Source organism: Pelodiscus sinensis, chromosome 19 (genome assembly GCF_052426305.1).
Source record: "Pelodiscus sinensis isolate ZL-2025 chromosome 19, ASM5242630v1, whole genome shotgun sequence".
Taxonomy (NCBI): Eukaryota; Metazoa; Chordata; order Testudines; family Trionychidae; genus Pelodiscus; species Pelodiscus sinensis.
Window position 1 is genome coordinate 7,048,268 of NC_143070.1, and position 19,250 is coordinate 7,067,517.

At 53.6% G+C, this 19,250-nt stretch overlaps 2 protein-coding genes across 5 annotated transcripts in view; one reads left to right on the forward strand and one right to left on the reverse strand.

The window, feature by feature from the left end:
• On the reverse strand, positions 1-15,991 carry LOC102458097 (uncharacterized). Of its 4 annotated transcripts, none has more exons than XM_075918064.2 (5): positions 15,723-15,991; positions 14,941-15,021; positions 4,817-4,943; positions 3,677-3,790; positions 1-3,110 (listed from the first exon to the last, which is right to left on the reverse strand). In XM_075918064.2, the coding sequence occupies exons 1-5, from the start codon at positions 15,843-15,845 to the stop codon at positions 1,177-1,179; spliced, it is 2,379 nt and encodes a 792-aa protein (XP_075774179.2). In that variant the 5' UTR covers positions 15,846-15,991; the 3' UTR covers positions 1-1,176. The 4 variants fall into 4 exon arrangements, with proteins under 4 accessions (XP_075774179.2, XP_075774178.2, XP_075774181.2 ...); XM_075918063.2 differs by having other exon boundaries at positions 1-3,113; XM_075918066.2 differs by lacking the exons at positions 4,817-4,943; positions 14,941-15,021; positions 15,723-15,991 and having other exon boundaries at positions 3,604-3,738.
• LOC102457845 (uncharacterized) overlaps positions 15,957-19,250 on the forward strand; it is a 19,176-nt gene continuing 15,882 nt past the window's right edge. The window contains exon 1 of the mRNA XM_075916718.2: positions 15,957-16,118. The gene's annotated coding sequence lies outside the window, so the exon portion shown is untranslated. The remainder of the gene's footprint in view (positions 16,119-19,250) is intronic.

Genomic DNA, 19,250 nt, shown 5'->3' on the forward strand with positions numbered 1-19,250 from the left:
TGTGGGAATGAAGGGGTGGGCTTATCACCCTGGCCAGCCCTAGTCAGGGCCCTGAGAGATTTTCCCCACTGTGAGGGGAGTCCCACATGGCGGGGGACATTTTTCATACTGACAACAGCTCCGAGGTTTCGTCCCTGTGTGGATTTGCAGGCGCCTGATACTCCAGGAGCAGCACATGAAGCTTCCCTCACATTCAAGGTCTCGCTGTTGTGCGGGTCACTGATGTGTGACGTCAAATCAAACCTTTTCCTGCACTTAGGCTGTTCTTAGACTCCCATTGTGGGGAGTCTCATGTTTGGTTAGCATTGAGCATGTCCTGAAGCTTTTCCCACACTCAGGGAATTCATGAAGCCTCTCTCCTGTGTGGATTCTCCCATGTTTGGGGAACTAATCCGAGCATTTGTGAGGCTTCTCCCCTGTGTGGATTCTCCCATGCTGAATAAGGCTTGAGTGCGCTCACAGGCCAAGCATGTATGGGGTGGGTTCTCTGATGTGTATAGAAGGTTGATTTCCAACTGAAACTTTTCCCACACTCTGGGCATGTATAAGGCTGCTTTCCCGTGTGGATTCTCCTGTGTGTAATAAGGGCTGAACATGGTTTAAAGCTCCTTCCACATTTTGTACCCTCCATAACATTTGTGAAGGGAAGTGGTGAAAGCTTATAGCCACTGAAAATCTACCTTTCTGTAGTTAATAAATATAATTATCTTTTACCTAAAACAATGGGTTTTGCTTGAAGTGCTGCAGCCAGAGGGAGGAGGTGTGGGGGGGGGGGAGGGGCATCTCCTCCTCTGCTGGGGAGGTTACAGACCAGGCAGAGCCAAAGGGTCACTAACCAGCTGCTGCTAGGTCCTCACCCCAACTATGGGCATCTGGGTCCCTGGGAGCCAAGTGCCCCGGCTGGGTGTGGGAATGAGGGGATGGGCTTATCACCCTGGCCAGCCCTAATCAGGGCCCTGAGAGATTTTCCCCACTGTAAGGGGAGTCTCTGATGTCCCACATGGTGTGAGCTGCACTTGGAGCATTTTCCACACAAAGAACAGCTCCGAGGTTTCTTCCCTGTGTGGATTTGCAGGTGCCTGATACTCCAGGAGCAGCACAAGAAGCTTCTCTCACATTCAAGGTCTCGCTGTTGTGTGAAGTCAAATTGAATCTTTTCCTGCAGTCAGGCTGTTTCTAGTGTTTTTCACGCTTGTGAATTCTCCCATGATTGGCAAGTGACGAACTCTTACTGAAGCTTTTCCCACAGTCAACACATTTATGCAGCCTTTCCTCTGTGTGAGTTGTCCAATGTCTAATAAGCTGTGACTTCTGATTGAAGGCTTTTGCACAGTGTAAACATTTATGTGGTCTCTCCTCGTTGTGGATTCTCCCATGACTAGTAAGTTTTGTTCTGTCGAGAAAACTTTCCCCACATTTGAGACATTTATATAGTTTTTCATCTTTGTGTGTTTTCTGATGCTTAATAAGATGTGATGGACCAATAAAATCTTTCCCACACTCAAGGCATTTATAAGGTCTCTCTCCTGTGTGCACCCTATGGTGCAGAAGAAGGTGTGGCTTCTGAGTGAAGCTTTTCCCACACGTAAGGCATTTATAGGGTCTTTCCCCTGTGTGAGTCCTCTGATGTGTGGTAAGCCTTGAGCGCTCAATAAAACTTTTCCCACAGTTGAGGCATTTATATGGCTTGTCACCTGCGTGGCCTCTCTGATGCTTAATAAGGGGTGAGCGCTGACTGAAATCTTTCCCACACTCAAGGCATTTATAAGGTCTCTCTCCTGTGTGCACTCTCTGGTGTAGAGTAAGTTGTGACTTCTCAATGAAGCTTTTCCCACACTCAAGACATTTATAAGGTCTCTCTCCTGTGTGCACTCTCTGGTGTAGAGTAAGTTGTGACTTCTCAATAAAGCTCTTCCCACACTCCAGGCATTTAAAAGGTCTCTCTCCTGTGTGTACTCTCCAGTGTCTAATAAGCTCTGACTTCCGAATAAAGCCTTTCCCACACTCTAAACATTGATGTGGTCTCTCCCCTGTGTGGATTCTCCTATGATTAGTAAATTTTGTTCTGTCAGCATAACTTTTCCCACATTCGAGACATTTATACAGTTTGTCAACTTCGTGTCTTTTCTGATGCTTAGTAAGATATGATTGACAAATGAAATCTTTCCCACACTCAAGGCATTTATAGGGTCTTTCACCTGTGTGGATTCTCTTATGTTGAATAAGAGCTGAACTGTGTATAAAACTTTTCCCACATTCAAGGCATTTATAAGGTCTCTCTCCTGTGTGCACTCTCTGATGTAGAATAAGCTGTGACTTGTCAATGAAGCTTTTCCCACAGTCCAAGCACTTGTGGGGTTTCTCTCCTGTGTGGGTTGCTTGATGTCTAGTAAGTCCTGTTCTGTCAATGAAACTTTTCCCACAGTCGAGGCATTTAAACGGTTTGTCACCTGTGTGGATTCTCTGGTGCTTAATAAGGGATGAGTGATGACTGAAATTTTTCCCACACTCAAAACATTTAAAAGGTCTCTCTCCTGTGTGTGCTCGGTGGTGTGTAATAAGGCATGACTTCTGAATGAAGCTTTTCCCGCAGTCCAAGCACTTGTGGGGTTTCTCTCCTGTGTGGATTGCCTGATGTCTAGTAAGTCCTGTTCTGTCAATGAAACTTTTCCCACAGTTGCATTTAAATGGTGTGTCACCTGTGTGGATTCTCTGATGCTTAATAAGGTGTAAGGGGTGGCTGAAATTTTTCCCACACTCCAGGCATTTATAGTATCTCTGGCCCCTGCGCAGTCTCTGGTCTACAATACGACTTGGCTCCCTCCCGAAACTTTCTCCACTGTCAAGGCATGTGTAGGGTTTCTCTTCATCGGGACGTGTCTGCTGGACTGTGCTTTCCTTGGCATCCTTCAATCCTCTACCACTTGGAATTAATTCATCTGGTGTCTTCTGCCTCTCTGACCTGCGTCGATCTCCCCAGGCACTTCCCTGTTCCAAGCCCTGGGGAAAACTCCCTTCAGCTCTTCTCAGGAATGTCTTCTGCAGCTCCACTTTCCCAGGACCTTCCTGCTCCTGATATTCCTCCTTGTTCTCACTCCCTGTCCTGTCACCTGCTGGGAGAGACAGTATCCAGGCAAAAGTCACTGAATGTGTCAGGGGAGAAATGTCAGAAAAGGGACCAGAAAAGGAGAAAACAAAACAGGGTGACTATTGGGGGGGAAGGGAAATTTCCCCTCTAATCTTTTCCATCTAGGTGTGGAATAATTTTGTGCGCACTGAGGCACATGCAGATGTGCACCACCAATGAAAACACAAACCCTGGCTGTGGGCACTCTGCTAATCAGCTGGGCTGCCTTTGAACTTCTCCTGAGCAGCCGCACAAATGCCCAGCTTCCAGGGAACACTGTGGAAGGGAAAGAACATTGGATCCTGCCTCTACATCCCACCCAAACACTCCCAGGGAAGCAAAGTCAGGGAGGAAATTCCCACCAGCGAACAGGATGGGTGGGAAGTCCTGGCTGATATTTGCCTTGAAGCTACGACACCTGCTGATGACAGCCATGGTCTGGGTGAGATGGGGCAGAACCGAGGGCTCTCACTCACCGCACATTGGGGGAGTCCCACGTTTTCCCTCCACTTGCCAGATGTTTCTGTCTCAGTTTTCCTCGTTCCTCACCTGTGCAGGTAACTCTCGGGCTCTCCCCTCCCTCATCAGCCTGGAGATCCGGGACCCACGGCTCTTCTCTGCGTTCCAGCCGGGCAATCAGCTCAGGTTTGGAAATGGGGAGTTCTGCACGGGGGGTAAAATCAGGGCACATGGAGTCTTGGGAGAACGTTTGTCACACGGAACATTCCCTGAATTCAATGGGATTCTACGTGAGACTGTGCTAACTCAGACCCCTTAGGAGCAGATATCTGCTCTGTCACACCCTCACTACAAGTTATTGGGGCACATGTGTGACCAAGTGGGGATTGTTTTCGCTCTGCCATGTTGCATGTGAGTTCTACTGCCCTGCTGTAACCCCGTGTGTGTGCCTCAGTTTCCCTGGGCACTGCACCAATATCTAGATGGGGGAAGCTACCCTAGCCACAGCATGTACACAATGGCCCATGCTCTTTGTAGCCTGAGTCCAGGAAGGGGTGCAGCCAGGGGGCATCTTTTACCTGGGAAGGAGAATAAAAGGCAGAGGAGGGACTCGGGGGCCAGACTGCTAGGTGGGGGCTCAGGCACTCTCAGGTGGCTTGGAGTGAAGGGAGGGGGTCAAGGGCCCTTGGCTGTGGGCCCCCCTCTCTCCAAGATGGGTTGTACTGGCTGCTCCTAGTTCCTGTGCTAACAAGTCTGTTCTATGCTGTGTCCCTGTAAACCAATAAAACCATCTGCTCTCCCTGTTGGCTGAGAGGCAAGTCTGCCTGTGGATGGGGCGTGCAGGGCCGAGTGGTTCCCCCTACTCGGTGACATCCTCCCACACACTTAGCTCAGGTGTTAAACTCCTCCCTATTTCCAAACCAGCAGAACCCAGAGCCCTCCCCAGGGACAGCAGGTGAATGGTGCACGGAGGAGAAACAACACAGGCAGGGTCATACCCTGCTCCTGGCCCTGAGGAAACTGCAGAAATGGGAGTGACTGAGCATGTCCATTGGGTTTCTGACTCCTCTGCCCCAATGGAAGGGGATGGTGATGAAAGTGTCTCTCACTCTGGAGCTGTGGGAGCTGTGACCCTTCTCCCTTAACTCAGCTCACCAGGGAAAACTGGACCAGAGTCAGATACGCAGACCCCCCCGGTGTCTTATAACCAAGGGGCTAGAACTCCCTTACCCAGCGATGCCAGAATCTCGTAGTTCTCCTGCATGACGTCCCTGTAGAGGGCTCTCTGAGTGGGGCCCAGCAGCGCCCCCTGCCCCGCGGTGAAATACACAGCCACCTCCTCGAAGGTCACCCGCATCTGCAACAACAAGAGTCCCCCGCTCAGCCCCTGCTGCCCCAGCCATGACCCTGCTCGTGGGAGAGGAAGCCTGGAGAAGCAGAATCCCACTTAGGGTAGCCAGTAGGCTGCAGGGGGTAGGAGAAGGGGAGAGCTGTTTGTGCCCCCAGCAGACAGAGAGGGGAGAAGGTTGCTCATTCGAGAGATGTTAAATGAATAGTTGAGTAACCTCATGAATTCCTATCAGTTACTCAAACAAAATACAGGACTATGTAGCACTTTAAAGACTAACAAGATGGTTTATTAGGTGATGAGCTTTCGTGGGCCAGACCCACTTCCTCAGATCAAATAGTGGAAGAAAATAGTCACAACCATAGATACCAAAGGATACAATTTAAAAAAATGAACACATATGAAAAGGACAAATCAAATTTCAGAACAGAAGGGGGATGCGGGGAGGGGAAATGTCTGTGAGCTAATGGTATTAGAGGTGATAATTGGGGAAGCTATCTTTGTAATGGGTAAGATAGCTAGAGTCTTTGTTGAGACCCCCGCGTAGAGTGTCGAATTTTAGCATGAATGACAGTTCAGAGGATTCCCTTTCAAGTGCAGATTTAAAAGGCTTCTGAAGCAGGATGCAGGTAATTAAGTCGTTGAGACAGTGTCCTTTCTGGTTGAAATGGCAAGAAACTGTTTTTTCTTTGTGATCCTGTCTAATATCTGTTTTGTGGGCATTGATCCTTTGGCGAAGTGTCTGAGACGTTTGTCCAATGTACAAAGCAGATGGACACTTTCGGCACATGATGGCATAAATTATATTTCTGGATGCACAGGAATATGTGTTCTTGATCTTATAACTCACTTGGTTAGGTCCAATAATGGTATCAGCAGAGTGAATATGTGCCTTTGTATCAGGGGGTGCGTGGCCTATCAGCATGGGGTACCAGGCAGGAGCTGGTGCTTGAGGGGAGCCAGTTTAAAAACCAACTCCCCTCGTGGACCAGCTGCCTGTCGCCCTGTATTGCTGCCTCTGATACAGCAACACAGGGTGGCAGCAGCCCCTGTCTGGGCGGGTGGGTCTGAGCTCCCAGACTTGAAACGAGCCAGAACTAAGCTGGGCTGCCTGCCTGCCTACCTCCTAATACACTTTAAATACAGAGCCATAGCGGGGTAGGTCCAGGACCCAGTGAGAGCCAGCCCAGAGCTGAGCTGCTGGCTAGCTTGCTAAAAAATTTACTGCCAGGGGGAGGAAGAGATGTAGTTTATAGCTACAGTGACCATATTTTCTGAACCAAAAATAGGGACACATTAGTCATGCCCCCTGACACCACTAGCCACACCCTTGACCCCTTAGGTCCCACCTGCCACAGGAAGTCTCACCCCTGGGGGTAGTACTTCTAGGGTCAAGATGGACACATGCCCTGAAGTAAAGGGTGACATGTGACCCCTCTAAGAACTCCTCCCATCATCCTCTACCAATAGGGATGGATCTGGGCACTATAGAAGCCCCCCATGCAACTATACTGCAATTGCATTAATCCAGGCCCCAGACCTAGGGTCCCATGACACTGCAGCACTAGGGACCCTAGTTCTCATCTTGATTCAAGATGAGAACCCAGATCCGAGACCTATTACTTTGCAGTGTAGATGCAGCTCCATTTGATTTAAGGCCTGGGAATCATCCAGAACTATCCCACAATTTCATGGGACAACTTCCTTAGGCCTCTTAACGAATGATGCTTACCAGTTCCAATTAACTAATAATCAGAGGGGGGTTAGGGCAGCTCTGCACCTGCTGCGGACAGGGAGCTGCTCCAGCCCCACTGCAGACAGGGGTTGCTGTGGACAGGGGCTGTTCCGGAGGGGGGCTGGGAGCTGGCAGCAGCCCCAGTGTGACCTAACATTAACCGCTTAACCGACGAATGGGAATTTACATCCCTAATGAGATGTACTACAACTGCCTTTTTTGAAGTTACTGCAAAACTATCAAGTATCCTCTGTTTCCACAAGCCAGAATGACAATAATGAACTAACCACGGCAATAACAGGATGGAGAAGACCATGTCACTAATCCTCACCACCACTGCTTGAAAGGTACATTTCCGATGGAGATCAATTGGGGGCTGGGCTATTTTATATGTAAAGCTACTGAGAAATGTATACGTCAATACCACAACGGCAATGCCTATATTATATAAATAATACCTAATAATAATTGCCAAATGAGACCACTTCCCAAGCTGTGTACGAAGGGTCTGATGCAATTTAAATTTTAAGCGAGGAGTGGGCTCAAAGCAATCTGTTGACATTATCCAAGAAGATCCAGTTAACATTTAGTCACCCTTCAAAAATCAGTCCAGTCAGTCAAAACCCCACTGCATGGTAGAGGCAATCCTTGAAGAAAATTGGCAAGACTTTGAATTGACTTCTTCTGACAGCAGTGCTTTCGCTAACGTGGGGTCTTTAACACAGGTTTCACTTTGTGTGTCAGGATAACTTAGAAATGTGGTGTCATAGCTAACTCCATTCAAATCTAGGCAACATGCAGCCCAAAGACAGAAGAACAAATCCCTTGAAAATGGAAGGCAAAACACCTCACCTCTTCACAGAGCTCACAAAGGGCTTGTTCCTCCAGACACACAAGTCACGACAATCCTCTCTGGAGAGGCACGATACATCCTGCCTCTCTGTGGACATGCCAAGTGTTTTCACGTGGCGTTTTAACACGTGGTTTAAATCATCAACTGCTTAGATGAAGAAGACTCAAAGACTCCATCATCCACACAGGAGTGATGTGGTGATTTCACCTCTGTAGTAACAGACCTGATCTCTCTGTGGGCTCCTCTGGAGCAGCAGGGAGCCTTGGAGGGGAGCCTGGACTACTCTGCCTTGTCCAAAGTGTGGATTTTTGGCCTGTTTCAAGTATGGTGCGACAAAGCTTGCAGGCAGAGCCCAAAAGTCAGGAAATGTTTTGCATAACAATGCAGATGAAGCATGGTACACGAGACCACGTCAAGAAAACACAGGACAAGCGACCTTGTACTGGTACTTGTTTCTGATAAGCAAAAAGTATAAATGCAGTCATAAAACTGTCAACTACGCACATAGCAGCAACATCCTGAGCAGCACGATGTACCACAAACAGGGGCATTGGGCATTTTACGTATCCTACACAATGGCTGCGTCTAGACCGGCATGATTTTGCGCAAATACTTGTAACGGAAAAGTTTTTCTGTTAAAAGTATTTGTGCAAAAGAGCGTCTATACTGGCACGTGCTTTTGCACAAAAGCATCAGTGCCAGTGTAGATGCTCTCTTGCGCAAGAAATTAACTTGGCTGTCTACACTGGCCCTCTTGCGCAAGAATACTTGCGCAAGAGGGCTTATCCCTGAGCGGGAGCATCAGAATATTTGTGCAAGAACCACTGATTTTGTGCAGTACCAAGTCAGTGTTCTTGCACAAATACTCGCGGCCAGTGTAGACAGGCGGCAAGATTTTGCGCAAAAGCACTTGCTTTTGCACAAAATCTTGCCAGTCTGGATGCATCCAAGATGTAATCAATTGGTATATATTATTAGAACAACCAACTCTCGCTTTGCTATAAATTGGGCTTAGTAAGAACAATTGGTGGTAGGGAATGGGCAGGATTGCCCCACACGTCCTATTCAATGTAACTAGAAGTAATAAGGCGCTTCACACCAGCGGCCCAGTGTGTGGCGTTCCAATGCGTGGGAAGAAACAGAACCACGACCTCCTGCCTGGCACTGTAGGTAGCGTATGGGTGAAGTTTATTATTGTATATAGTAGATCTTTTAGTAATTCCTTTTGCATAGCTTTGCGTGGTATTCATTGCTTTAGAATTGATAATATTTAAGGTTTAAATTGAATAGTAATTGTTCTTAAGGCTTGTAAAACAAACAACTATATTAACTTCTTAAAGCCTGCAATAAATAAGAAAGGGTTAAGTACCCCTGGCGTGTCCTGGTTTCACTTGGATGTAAAATAAATCGAACCACATGACAAGCCTGCAGCAGTCTCTCCGGAGGAGAGGCTAGGAGTGCCTCTATTTCAGTAGTTCTTAAACTTTTTTACCCCTGGACCAACTGGCTCAATATAAACCTTTTTGTGGACCACCAGTTTCTGCAAAACTTATCATTAATTACATACTTACACCCGAGCCATTTTGCTAGTGCTGCATCTGGGGAGAACAGTTTAATTTAAATTATTAAACAGATTAAGCGTTTTAGCTTTCTCATATTAGTTTATCAAATTTCATTTTAAATAAAGCAAAATATTTATTTTACTTTCCAACACAAAATGTTTCACTGTTTTTTTTTATTTATGGCGGTGGTGGGCAACCTTTTTTGGGTTGGGGATCACTGACCCACAGAAAAAAATCGGTTGGGGACCACACAAGCAAGAAGCAAGGGAGCACTGAGGTTCAGGTCTTCCCACAGGTCAGATTTACTTTTTTGGTGGATTTTATGGACCCCCTTAGGTTCTAGGATAGGGACAAAAATGAAGGGCTCATGTTAGGATTGAAAGTTTTATCCTTTTTATATTTGTATTTTTAGGTTTAATAATGTAGCAATGTAAGGTAACATATCACATTTAAACTAAGCCCTTTTGTTTTAAAATTTAGTGAGTTTAGTAAGTAAGGAAATAGAGTTTTGGTATCATGTCTATGTTAATGAGACTAGACGGATGTTGAAGGCTGAAGTTTTAATTGTTTGATTTACAATGCCTCTTGTTTTGCCCAATATGAGATACTAATGTTATGCATTTCTTCCACAGGCCTTGTAAAAGATTGTTTATGTATGGAAGTAGTATGTATGTGTCGAGATAAAGGTGCGAAGGTTATTTCTCAGGACCAGATGGCCAAAGAAGGAGGGGAGAGCGTGGGTGAAAACAGACTGATTGGCATCAGAAGAACCATCAGTTACCAACCATCAGTTACCACCAGCAGGGCCAAAGAGTGATCGGGTTGGCAGACTGACGGCTTTAAAGTGAAGCAAGTACCCCTAAAAGACAATTGATTACAGGATGAGCTTTGGAAATGTTCTGGGAATGATTGACATCAACAAGATAACATGCCGGTCACAGACTGACACAGCGGAATCCATAGACTTCAACAGAGAAAAGGATTATAAAAGCAGGATGCTTTGCTATGGAACTTTGTCATCTTGCCACCAACTCCGGATGAGCATCAGATTGTGACCGACAAAAGGCCCTGCTCTCCTTCTGTGTTCAATCTAGCTGGCCGCTACAGCTACGTCTAGACTGCAAGCCTTTTTCGAAAAAGAGCATCTGGACTACAGCCAGTACTTTTGAAAAAGCAAGCCGCTTTTCCGAAAGAGAGCACCCAGGCAGTCTGGATGCTCTCTTTCGAAAAAGCACAGTTTGCATTACGTAACGCCTTTTTCAAAAGAGCACATTAAAAAAAAAAGGCGTTATTACTCATAAAGCTAGGTTTCCCGTGGTCGAAAAAACTGCCGCATTCTTTCAATTTACTTTCAAAAGAACACGGCAGCAGTCTAGATGCAGGTAAAGATTTTTTGAAAAAAGGCCACTTGTTTAGAAAACTCCCTGTAGTCTAGACACACCCTAGATTAATACAGACTCTGGACTGGTAACTATAACATTGTCTGGCAGGACTGTGTGTGTGAGTGAGTGACTGAAAAGCATATGCAACTGTTGTGTTCTCAATAAATGCAGTGTACTGCCTTTTCCCCTATAAAAGATCTTCTGTGCTTCATTTAAGCATAACATTCAGTGTGCAGGACAGGGCTGCCAGTGAATGGGATAGGGATGGGGGTGCAGGATCGGGGAAGGAGATGGGGGACAAAAGGCGGAAAGGTTGTGAGGTCTGGGTGGCAGGTAGGGTGCAGAAGCAGGCTGGGAGTAAGGTGTCTGGCCAGGTGAAGGGAGCAGAAGCAAGGGAGGGAGCAGTGTGTGGCCAGGAGGGAGGGTGCAGGAGCAACAGTGGATGCCAGACCAGGGTGGGGGTATGGTGTCTGGCCAGGAGGAAGGGTGCAGGAGCAGATCGGGGATAGGGTGTCTGGCCAGGAGGGAGGTTGCAAGAGCAGGCGGGGGTAGAGACTGCACTTCCCTGGTCCATCACCCTCAGGACCTGACTGATCCCGGTTGAGGATTTTTCTCCAGACCAGGCCACTTCAGGCCCCCTGTTGCCATCCCCCCACTACACTTCCTGGTACCCCCACTTCCTCCAGCCCAGCATTGGCTCCCTGCACCCCACTCCCCTGCAGCCCAGCTGAGCCGAGCGCCCGTTCCCAGTGACCCTCCTCCCCTGCAGCTCTGCTGAGCCACGTGAGGTTCCCTGTGAGCCGTCCCCCCGCCCAGCTAAGCCAAGTGCCGGTTCCCAGTGCCCCCCCCCCACACACACACAGCCCAGCTGAGCAAAGTGCCAGTTCCTGGCACCCCCCACTCCTGCAAATTACTTGCTTTTGCACACACCCAAGAGGCATAGCCTCCCGCTGCTCCTATTGGCAGATTCTGGAGCAGCAGGGAAATCTGCAGGAAGTTTCCCCGACTCCTATTTTCCCAGCTGAGGGAGGGGAAGGGGAACAGCAGTCTGCCGCTGCTTCTAGCTACCTTTGGAATCTTGGGACTTTTGGGGACATTTCAATGCCAGCATGGGAGATTAAAAATTGGGACCGTCCCCGAAAATCCAGGACAGATGGTCAGCATATCTATAGCATTAACCCATAAGCTTTTGCTCATTGGTTAATCAGTTAATTGACTATGCTATTACAGCCGTAGCTCATTCCTCACATGCCTGACAGGCACAGGCTGCTCCGGGAAGCAGAGCGCTGAGCTGGGGGCAGGGACAGGAATCCTGACAGCTTTGTCACATCACTGGAATATAATGTGAGCAGCCAGGTCACTGCTGCACCCACTAATGGGTGTTTGCTCCACGTTCTAGACAAAGTGGGCCTTGTGAGGTGTCAAATGAAAGCTTATGCTCTCCTGATTCTATGTCTGCTACTCATATATGTGTGTGATTTTTGCATGTGAAGTGATGAATATGGGCTCTCTTCTTGTATTTTGAATGTTCTCTGCCTAGGAGGGAGCAATGGGCCAGGACTGTCTATTATGAGGGATGATTGTTCAGTGAATGGCTGTGCTAACTAGCAGTGCTTCATAGACAATGGCTCTCAGAGTGGCCAACACACACCTGAGGAATGCATCTGGAAACCTGCAAACCAGCCTGTCTGTCATGACTACTTGCACGAGAGAGACAGACAGACAGGTCACTTAATCGTGTGACCAGCTCCAGTTTGGGAGGCCCCAGGAATATAACACCATGAGGCCATCTCCATCTTGTCTTCAATCCTGCTCCTGATTCCATCCCTGCTAGGGACAGAGAGCCGGGAAGGATTTGCTGACCCGTCCTGACACAGGATGTACACCAGAGACTTTTGAGCTGACAGTTTGTAACATCACTGCTAAGAGTCTGCATCAAGCACTTGGGGATTGATGTATGTAACGTATTCTCTTTAACAATATACAGGACCGTGTAGCACTTTAAAGACTAACAAGATGGTTTATTAGATGAGCTTTCGTGGGCCAAACCCACTTCCTCAGATCAAAGGCCCACGAAAGCTCATCATCTAATAAACCATCTTGTTAGTCTTTAAAGTGCTACATAGTCCTGTTTTTTGTTTCAGCTACACCAGACTAACACGGCTACGTTTCTATCTCTTTAACAATGTCACTCTCAACCTTTTCTTTCTTTTATTAATAAACCTATAGATCAGTGCTTCCCAATTTTATTTGGCCATGGAACCCCTAGGGTTGCCTTTAAAAAAAGGCCCCCGCCACATTTCGTCGAGAAAAAAAACACACCCCCGTCGCTGTGATTCCTGCTCTGTCTCTTTAAGAGGGGACAGGGGAGTGCTGGCTCTTTGTGGATCACTTGCTCCCTTCCTCTCTCCACCTATCCTCCTCCCCCCCAGGGTTCCTCGGAGCACCAATTGGGAAACACTGCTTTAGATTTGGCCTACCATGCTCTTGTGCGTAAGGTCTGAGGCATAAATTGCTCTGGGACCATGACTGGTCCTTTGGGACTGGGAGGATCTGTTCAGAGTTGGTGAGATTGGGTATTCTAACCTCTCACCTGTGCAAGGTCTGAGTCTGCTTCTGGCACAGAGAAAGCTGGGGTGTCGGTGGGGTTTTGCTTGTGAGGCTTTTTGCTGGCCACATTGGCAGCTGACGTGCTGTGTGATGGGTGTGTTGCCTATGTAGGAAAGGACTCCGGTCATGGGCTGCAAGCAGGGCTGGCTCTAGGTTTTTTGCTGCCCCAAGCAAAAAAATTCCCCCCTCCTTTTTTTGTTGGCTTTTACACGTTTGCACTTTGCAGTGGTTTTTTGTTTGTTTCTTTGTTTTTTGTTTTCATCCTGGCATTTTAGCCCTATAAATAGCAAATATTTTAATTATTTTTTTTCCATAAAGGCAAAGGCACTTCAAGGAAACTCCCCCTCCCCTTTAACTCGCTGCTGGGTTACAACAGCTTTTTCCCTGCCCTGTCCAGCCCCTCCCTATAGACAAGGACCCCTCACTCCAGACTCACAGGAGGAGCAGAGTGCAGGGACAGCACAGAGCCAGAGGGGCATGGAGACTGGGGGAAGCAGGGAAACTGGGGTGCTGGGTTGTGCAGAGCCAGAGGAGTGCAGTGAACAGTGTGGGGCGTACAGGGGTGGTGCGGGGAAAAGGAGGCACAGAGCCAGAGGGACACAGGGATTGGGGGGAGCAGGTTGTGGGGTGCAGGGGAGGCACAGGGAATGGGATGCAGGGAATGAGAGGGGCAGAGAGATTGGGGTCCAGGGGCAGTGAAGGGAATGGGGGGCACAGACCCAGACGGGCACAGGGAAAAGGAGCTGCAGGGTGCAGAGGGTACGCAGAGCTAGAGGGGCGCGGGGACCAGGGTGCAGGGGTGGTGCAGGGAATGGGCGGCGCAGAGCAGAAGGATGCATGGAATGGGGGGAGCGGGGTGCAGCGGAGGCACAAGGAATGGGATGCGGGGAATGGGAGGGGCAGAGGGATCAGGGTCCAGGGGCAGTGTGGGGCACAGACCCAGAGGGGCACAGGAATCAGGGGAAGCAGGGTGCGGGGTGCAAGGATGGCGCAGAGCCAGAGAACAGGGAGAGCAGGGGGACTGGGGTGCAGGGCAGGCACGGGGAATGAGAGGGACAGAGAGATCGGGGTCCAGGGGCAGTGAGGGGAATGGGGGGCACAGACCCAGAGAGGCACAGGGATCAGGGGGAGCAGGGTGCAAGGGTGGTACAGAGCCAGAGAGCCAGGAAACAGGGTGACTGGGGTGCAGGGCAGCAGGGTGTGGGGTGCAGGGAAGGCACAGGGAACAGGCGGTGTGGAGCCAGAGGGGCATGGGGCGGGCTCAGCGAGCTGGGCAGCTGGCAGGGAGCGGTCTCTCGCTGGTGACGGGGGCTAGGGCTGCGTCAGGACTGGAGCCGACGGGGCAGGGCGAAGCGTAGGCACACAGTGCTCCACAGCCAACTCCCTGGGACACGCAGCCAGAGCCAAGCTCCCACGGCCCTTTAAAATCAGCGGAGTGGGGCAGGGTGGGGCGGGGCAGCTGCTTACCTGGAAATGTGCCGCCCCAAGCACGTGTTTGATTTGCTGGTGCCTAAAGCTGGCCCTGGCTGTCAGTAGCCCTGGTTTTGAGCAATTTGCCCTGAAAAGACCCTCTCAGTGGTGCCCAGACCCAACCTGATATATTTACATTTCACAGCAGCCTCTGGCCGGTGGAGTCAGACTCCGGCCCTGGGAGCCTAGGTAGTTTTCCCTTCCCTGGGTCAGAAATGGGGCAACATCACCCTCTTCTCCCAGCCAATGGGCCTGTTCAGAAAATCAGCCTCTGATTGAATGTGTTCCTGAAGGTTTATCACACCCTGTCACCTCGCCCTCCCTCCAGGTGTGTTTCCTGCCCCTCCCCTCTACAGTAAGTCCCACCCCTTGCAGCTCCCTGAAAATCCCCTACCTGAGCTGGCTTCATCACAGCCATTACCCTGCCTTGTCTTCTGGGCCGATCTGGAGCAAAACGTGGACGTGATTCCTCAGCCTGTCAGGGCAAGGGAGAAGGTTACAAAAGGGGCCACTTGAATCCATGTAAAACCGCAACCCCTCCCACTTCAGACTCTCTCCCCGCAGACAGACACTGGGTTCTGTCAGGCTGGGAAAAGCCTCAGTCAGTTTGTTACAGCCCAGACCTGACCCCTCGCACCTGCACTGAAACACGTGGCCCTTTTAACTCCCCCCCCCCACACACACACACAGACCCCAAGGGCAGAGTCTCTAAGAAAAATGTTAGGAAAGAGCAGCATCAAAGGAGCCACTTTGGGGGATCCCCAACACTAGACCCAAGGGCAACACATCCCCCAAGCTTCTGAGCCTTGAGGGCCCCCCCCCCCCAGAACTGTCAGGCATGTCCAACCAGTTTCCGGGGGGGGGGGGGGAGAAAATTCCCCACTGGCTGCTGGGTGGGGCAGCCCCTAACTCTCCCTCACCCCATAGGGGAGGGGCGTTGCCTTGTGTCCCCGCCCCGTTCCCTCAGCCAGGCTGATCTGGTTCCCACAGTCTCTCTTCCCTATGACCCTCCCCCATCACCTCCTCCATTCCAGCCCTATAATCCCCCAGCCCCTTGCATCCGCCTCCTGCCCGCACCCTCCTGCACCGTTTCCTCCTCCTGCAGCCCGGGGCCCGCTCCTCGGGTGTGTGGAGGGGAATAGGCGGGGAGGGGAAGGGAGAGGGGGTGTCTCTTACCTGCCCCCAATTGCTGCCCGTCCTGGGTAAGGGGCTGGGCCAGGCAGGAGCTGGCCCAGCTGGGGGCACCGCCCCGGGAGCGGCTACCGGGGAGCAGGGGGCCCACGCCAGAAGCGCAGCCATCTCCCCTGCCCAGGGAAGGCAGCGTGCGGGGCCAGCTGCAGCCAGCGTTCCACAGCACGTGCCCCGCGTCCGGCTGAGACCAGCCCCTTGGCACGCGCCCCCCGGTTAACCAACTGCGTTCCGGCCCCTGCCCGCCTACGCCGGCACGCAGAGTGAGGGCAGCAGCCTCCGCCGCGGCTACTGCGCATGTCCGGCTCGGGGACGCCTGCGCAGTGCGCACTAAGAAGCGAACTGTGAGACCAGCTGCTCGTGTGGCTACAGCCGGGGCAGGAGGTGAGAGGCCGAGGGCACAGGGATCTGCGGGCAGCAGGGGGCGAGGGAGGATGCGGCGGGCGAGGCGGGTTGCACTGCGGGCGGATTGGGCGCTGGAGGGGATCAGGCTGCGGGGGAGGGGAGGAATCGTGGGGCTGAAGGGAGCGAGGCTGGAGCAGAGGGGGGGGATCGTGGGGCTGAAGGGAGCGAGGCTGGAGCAGGGGGGGGGGATCGTGGGGCTGAAGGGACCGAGGCTGGAGCAGGGGGGGGGGATCGTGGGGCTGAAGGGAGCGAGGCTGGAGCAGAGGGGGGGATCGTGGGGCTGAAGGGAGCGAGGCTGGAGCGGGGGGGGAATCGTGGGGCTGAAGGGAGCGAGGCTGGAGCAGAGGGAAGTGGGGGGGAATCGTGGGGCTGAAGGGAGCAAGGCTGGAGCAGAGCGGGGGGATCGTGGGGCTGAAGGGAGCAAGGCTGGAGCAGAGCAGGGGGATCGTGGGGCTGAAGGGAGCGAGGCTGGAGCAGAGGGGGGGATCGTGGGGCTGAAGGGAGCGAGGCTGGAGCAGAGGGGGGGATCGTGGGGCTGAACGGAGCGAGGCTGGAGCAGAGGGGGGGAATCGTGGGGCTGAACGGAGCGAGGCTGGAGCAGAGGGGGGGATCGTGGGGCTGAAGGGAGCGAGGCTGGAGCGGGGGGGGAATCGTGGGGCTGAAGGGAGCGAGGCTGGAGCAGAGGGAAGTGGGGGGGAATCGTGGGGCTGAAGGGAGCAAGGCTGGAGCAGAGCAGGGGGATCGTGGGGCTGAAGGGAGCGAGGCTGGAGCAGAGGGGGGGATCGTGGGGCTGAAGGGAGCGAGGCTGGAGCAGAGGGGGGGATCGTGGGGCTGAACGGAGCGAGGCTGGAGCAGAGGGGGGGAATCGTGGGGCTGAAGGGAGCGAGGCTGGAGCAGAGGGGAGGATCGTGGGGCTGAAGGGAGCGAGGCTGGAGCAGAGGGGGGGGGATCGTGGGGCTGAAGGGAGCGAGGCTGGAGCAGAGGGGGGGGGATCGTGGGGCTGAAGGGAGCGAGGCTGGAGCGGGGGGGGATCGTGGGGCTGAAGGGAGCGAGGCTGGAGCGGGGGGGGAATCGTGGGGCTGAACGGAGCGAGGCTGGAGCAGAGGGGGGGAATCGTGGGGCTGAAGGGAGCGAGGCTGGAGCGGGGGGGGAATCGTGGGGCTGAAGGGAGCGAGGCTGGAGCAGAGGGGGGGGATCGTGGGGCTGAAGGGAGCGAGGCTGGAGCAGAGGGGGGGGATCGTGGGGCTGAAGGGAGCGAGGCTGGAGCGGGGGGAATCGTGGGGCTGAAGGGAGCGAGGCTGGAGCGGGGGGGATCGTGGGGCTGAAGGGAGCGAGTCTGGAGTGGGGGGGGAATCGTGGGGCTGAAGGGAGCGAGGCTGGAGCAGAGCGGGGGGATCGTGGGGCTGAAGGGAGCGAGGCTGGAGCGGGGGGGGAATCGTGGGGCTGAAGGGAGCGAGGCTGGAGCAGAGGGAAGTGGGGGGGAATCGTGGGGCTGAAGGGAGCAAGGCTGGAGCAGAGCGGGGGGATCGTGGGGCTGAAGGGAGCAAGGCTGGAGCAGAGCAGGGGGATCGTGGGGCTGAAGGGAGCGAGGCTGGAGCAGAGGGGGGGATCGTGGGGCTGAAGGGAGCGAGGCTGGAGCAGAGGGGGGGATCGTGGGGCTGAAGGGAGCGAGGCTGGAGCAGAGGGGGGGAATCGTGGGGCTGAACGGAGCGAGGCTGGAGCAGAGGGGGGGATCGTGGGGCTGAAGGGAGCGAGGCTGGAGCGGGGGGGGAATCGTGGGGCTGAAGGGAGCGAGGCTGGAGCAGAGGGAAGTGGGGGGGAATCGTGGGGCTGAAGGGAGCAAGGCTGGAGCAGAGCAGGGGGATCGTGGGGCTGAAGGGAGCGAGGCTGGAGCAGAGGGGGGGATCGTGGGGCTGAAGGGAGCGAGGCTGGAGCAGAGGGGGGGATCGTGGGGCTGAACGGAGCGAGGCTGGAGCAGAGGGGGGGAATCGTGGGGCTGAAGGGAGCGAGGCTGGAGCAGAGGGGAGGATCGTGGGGCTGAAGGGAGCGAGGCTGGAGCAGAGGGGGGGGATCGTGGGGCTGAAGGGAGCGAGGCTGGAGCAGAGGGGGGGGGATCGTGGGGCTGAAGGGAGCGAGGCTGGAGCAGAGGGGGGGGATCGTGGGGCTGAAGGGAGCGAGGCTGGAGCGGGGGGGGGGATCGTGGGGCTGAAGGGAGCGAGGCTGGAGCGGGGGGGGAATCGTGGGGCTGAAGGGAGCGAGGCTGGAGCAGAGGGGGGGAATCGTGGGGCTGAAGGGAGCGAGGCTGGAGCGGGGGGGGAATCGTGGGGCTGAAGGGAGCGAGGCTGGAGCAGAGGGGGGGGATCGTGGGGCTGAAGGGAGCGAGGCTGGAGCAGAGGGGGGGGATCGTGGGGCTGAAGGGAGCGAGGCTGGAGCGGGGGGAATCGTGGGGCTGAAGGGAGCGAGGCTGGAGCGGGGGGGGATCGTGGGGCTGAAGGGAGCGAGTCTGGAGTGGGGGGGGGGGGGGGGGAATCGTGGGGCTGAAGGGAGCGAGGCTGGAGCGGGGGGGGAATCGTGGGGCTGAAGGGAGCGAGGCTGGAGCGGGGGGGGAATCGTGGGGCTGAAGGGAGCGAGGCTGGAGCGGGGGGGGAATCGTGGGGCTGAAGGGAGCGAGGCTGGAGCGGGGGGGGATCGTGGGGCTGAAGGGAGCGAGGCTGGAGCGGGGGGGGAATCGTGGGGCTGAAGGGAGCGAGGCTGGAGCAGAGGGAAGTGGGGGGGAATCGTGGGGCTGAAGGGAGCAAGGCTGGAGCCGGGGGGGATCGTGGGGCTGAAGGGAGCAACGCTGGAGCAGAGCGGGGGGATCGTGGGGCTGAAGGGAGCGAGGCTGGAGCCGGGGGGGAATCGTGGGGCTGAAGGGAGCGAGGCTGGAGCGGGGGGGATCGTGGGGCTGAAGGGAGCGAGGCTGGAGCGGGGGGGATCGTGGGGCTGAAGGGAGCGAGGCTGGAGCGGGGGGGATCGTGGGGCTGAAGGGAGCGAGGCTGGAGCGGGGGGGGAATCGTGGGGCTGAAGGGAGCGAGGCTGGAGCAGAGGGGGGGAATCGTGGGGCTGAAGGGA